This window comes from Chiloscyllium plagiosum, chromosome 11, assembly GCF_004010195.1.
Source record: "Chiloscyllium plagiosum isolate BGI_BamShark_2017 chromosome 11, ASM401019v2, whole genome shotgun sequence".
In the NCBI taxonomy this organism is placed as follows: domain Eukaryota; kingdom Metazoa; phylum Chordata; class Chondrichthyes; order Orectolobiformes; family Hemiscylliidae; genus Chiloscyllium; species Chiloscyllium plagiosum.
The window spans coordinates 323,636-326,706 of NC_057720.1; the positions used below are offsets into that span (position 1 = coordinate 323,636).

At 46.0% G+C, this 3,071-nt stretch overlaps 1 protein-coding gene across 1 annotated transcript in view; it reads right to left on the minus strand.

The window, feature by feature from the left end:
• col11a1a (collagen, type XI, alpha 1a) overlaps nucleotides 1-3,071 on the minus strand; it is a 251,811-nt gene that overhangs the window by 121,030 nt on the left and 127,710 nt on the right. Inside the window, exon 26 of the mRNA XM_043700060.1 lies at nucleotides 718-771. Coding sequence (XP_043555995.1) covers nucleotides 718-771 — 54 coding nt within the window. The remainder of the gene's footprint in view (nucleotides 1-717; nucleotides 772-3,071) is intronic.

Below are 3,071 nucleotides of genomic sequence, written 5' to 3' on the forward strand. Positions count from 1 at the left end.
GTGAACACTGTGTGGATCGCTGTCGTGAACACTGTGTGGATCGCTGTCGTGAACACTGTGTGGATCGCTGTCGTGAACACTGTGTGGATCGCTGTCGTGAACACTGTGTGGATCGCTGTCGTGAACACTGTGTGGATCGCTGTCGTGAACACTGTGTGGATCGCTGTCGTGAACACTGTGTGGATCGCTGTCGTGAACACTGTGTGGATCGCTGTCGTGAACACTGTGTGGATCGCTGTCGTGAACACTGTGTGGATCGCTGTCGTGAACACTGTGTGGATCGCTGTCGTGAACACTGTGTGGATCGCTGTCGTGAACACTGTGTGGATCGCTGTCGTGAACACTGTGTGGATCGCTGTCGTGCACACTGTGTTGATCGCTGTCGTGCACACTGTGTGGATCGCTGTAGTGCACACTGTGTGGATCGCTGTCGTGCACACTGTGTGGATCGCTGTAGTGCACACTGTGTTGATCGCTGTCGTGCACACTGTGTGGTTCAATGTTGGTGATTATCGGTTGATGGAACGCTGTGAGACACATGGCGCTGGGCTCTGCCACATGGTGCAGAGTTAGAGCAGCCTGGGCTTGAGGCTGGGACAGGATCTTCCTGAGGAATGTTTTACTCTTGACCAACTGGCCAATTACACTGGCAATATGATCGACATCAGTGATTGGCTGAATAAATACTGGGATCCATCAATAACTCTCTCTCCTTACCCTCGCTCCTTTTTCCCCATTTGAGCCAGGAAATCCTGGGAATCCTGTCGATCCCTGAGGAAAACAAAGCAAATGATGTGAGGACAGAGATGGTGAAGATCAACAGTGGTACAATTAGAAGGAGATCATTGCAGTTTCTGAGTTTCTGGCTCAGAATAACGTTCCCCGACAGACCTGTCCTATCAGCTCACTCACTGGTCAACAACACAAACCTACTCTCCTTTCAAACCATCCAGACCCCAGCAGGAGGATTGTGTCCGATCCTGGGCCCTGCTCTTTCAGGAGGATGTCAGGGTGAGGAGAGCGAGCTGAGGTGATTTACTGGAATGGGATCAGGGATGAGGGACTTCAGTGAATGTGGAGAGACTGGAGAATCCGGGATTGTTCTCCTTAGAGCAGAGAAGGTTCCGGGGGGTTTAACCGAGGTGTTCAAAATCATGGAGAGAGTTTGATGGAGTAAATCAGGAGAGAGTGTTTCCAGGGGCAGGAGGGTGAGGGAGCAGAGGGAGACAGATTGAAGGGAATCGGGGAAAGCCCCAGAGGGGGATGGGAGGGGAGGGGGATTGTTTTACACAGTGAGTTGTTGGGATCTGGAAGGTGCTGCCTGAAAGGGCGGTGGGAGCAGATTCCGTACACTTCCCACTGCCTTGGGAAAGCAGCCAACATAATCAAAGATGCCTCATCCTGGTTATATCCTTTTCCACCTTCTTCTGTTGGGCACAAGATACAAAAGTTTGAAAATATGTACCAATAGATTTAAGAATATTTTCTTCCCAGCTGTGTACTTATCAATGTACCTCTTATATATTAGAGTCAATCTTTCTCTGCACCTTCTCTGTAGCTATACCACTATAGTCTGCATTCTGCTCTGTTATCCTAATGTGTTTATGTAAGGTATGATTTGTCTGGATAGCACACTATACAATATTTTTCACTGTATCTCAGTAAATGTGACAATAATAAATTAAGCTAAATCAAATCAGTAATAACTTTCAAAAGGAAAAAGAACATTGCAGGAGGCTACAGGGTAAGAGGAGAGAGTGTGGCTTTAATTAAATCGATCATTCAAACAACCAACACAGAATTGATGGGCTGAATGGCCCCTTCCTGTGCTCTACGATTCACTAACCACAGAGTTTTCATTGATCAATAAACTGGGGCTTTCAACATGTTGTTGGATGATAATTTGGAAAAGGAACAGTGTGGGTGGAAAGAGAGAAGATGGCTTGCTTTAAGCCAAGTCTTACAGCAGACAGCAGGTGGGCAGAATGGCCTCATGTCACTCTCTGATTCACCCACCAATGTTATTCTGATTTCACAGTGAACAATAAACCCTCTTCCTGACTTCTGCAAACTCTGGCAGTTCTAGTTAACATCTTTCAAAACCAATAAAATGTAAACAAGTTTCAAACATTCCCAGGGAATCATCAGATCATTGGAAATTCACTGCATTTTTAATCAGCAAGGAATTGAATCACTTACCAGAGAGTCTGAAAGCCCGATTGCATTTGGAAGATGAGAACATTATTAAATGATAAGTCAAGGGGATAGATCGTACATGGTACAATTTGAAAGATGCAGGAACAGAGACACCTCATGGTTTGAACAGAAAGATCAGAGCAGGCTGATTCACAATGTGCCTAACAGGAGGAGTCATTCAACCTCAATAACTCCCCTCAGTTACTCTTCTCTCCCCTGCCTCGCCCCTCTCTATTTCTAGAATGTTCTCCAACCCCATAGCTGTCTGATGTTTCCATGCTCCTCTATTCCAAATCTTTTGTACACCTTCATTTACAATCACTCAATCATTGGTGCTTATATCTATAGCTACAAGAGTCCCTGTCAGACACTGTTGAAGATCAACCCCATGTCCAAATATCCTCATGAGACTCAGTGTCAAATGTTGCTGCTACCAAACTGTATCAGGATATTATTTGACCTTAAAGGCTGTATAAAAGTTACAGGGTGGATGGTGAGCAAATAGATTGCAGATACACAGCTGTGTGTGCATACCAGCTCCACCCAGAAGGATCCTCATCGATCAGAATCCTCTGCCTGGAATTGGGGGTGAGAGCTGTTTGAGGGTAAATTCACATTTGAAATGTGGGAGTTTTTCAAAGGCTATTGATGATAGTTCAGGACTAGCATGCTCCTGTAAGGATGAAAGATAAAGATGAAAAATGTGTTGCTGGAAAAGTGCAGCAGGTCAGGCAGCATCCAAGGAACAGGAGAATCGACGTTTCGGGCATAAGCCCTTCTTCAGGAATGAGGAAGGTGTGCCAAGCAGGCTAAGATAAAAGGTAGGGAGGAGGGACTTGGGGGAGGGGCGTTGGGAATGCGATAGGTGGAAGGAG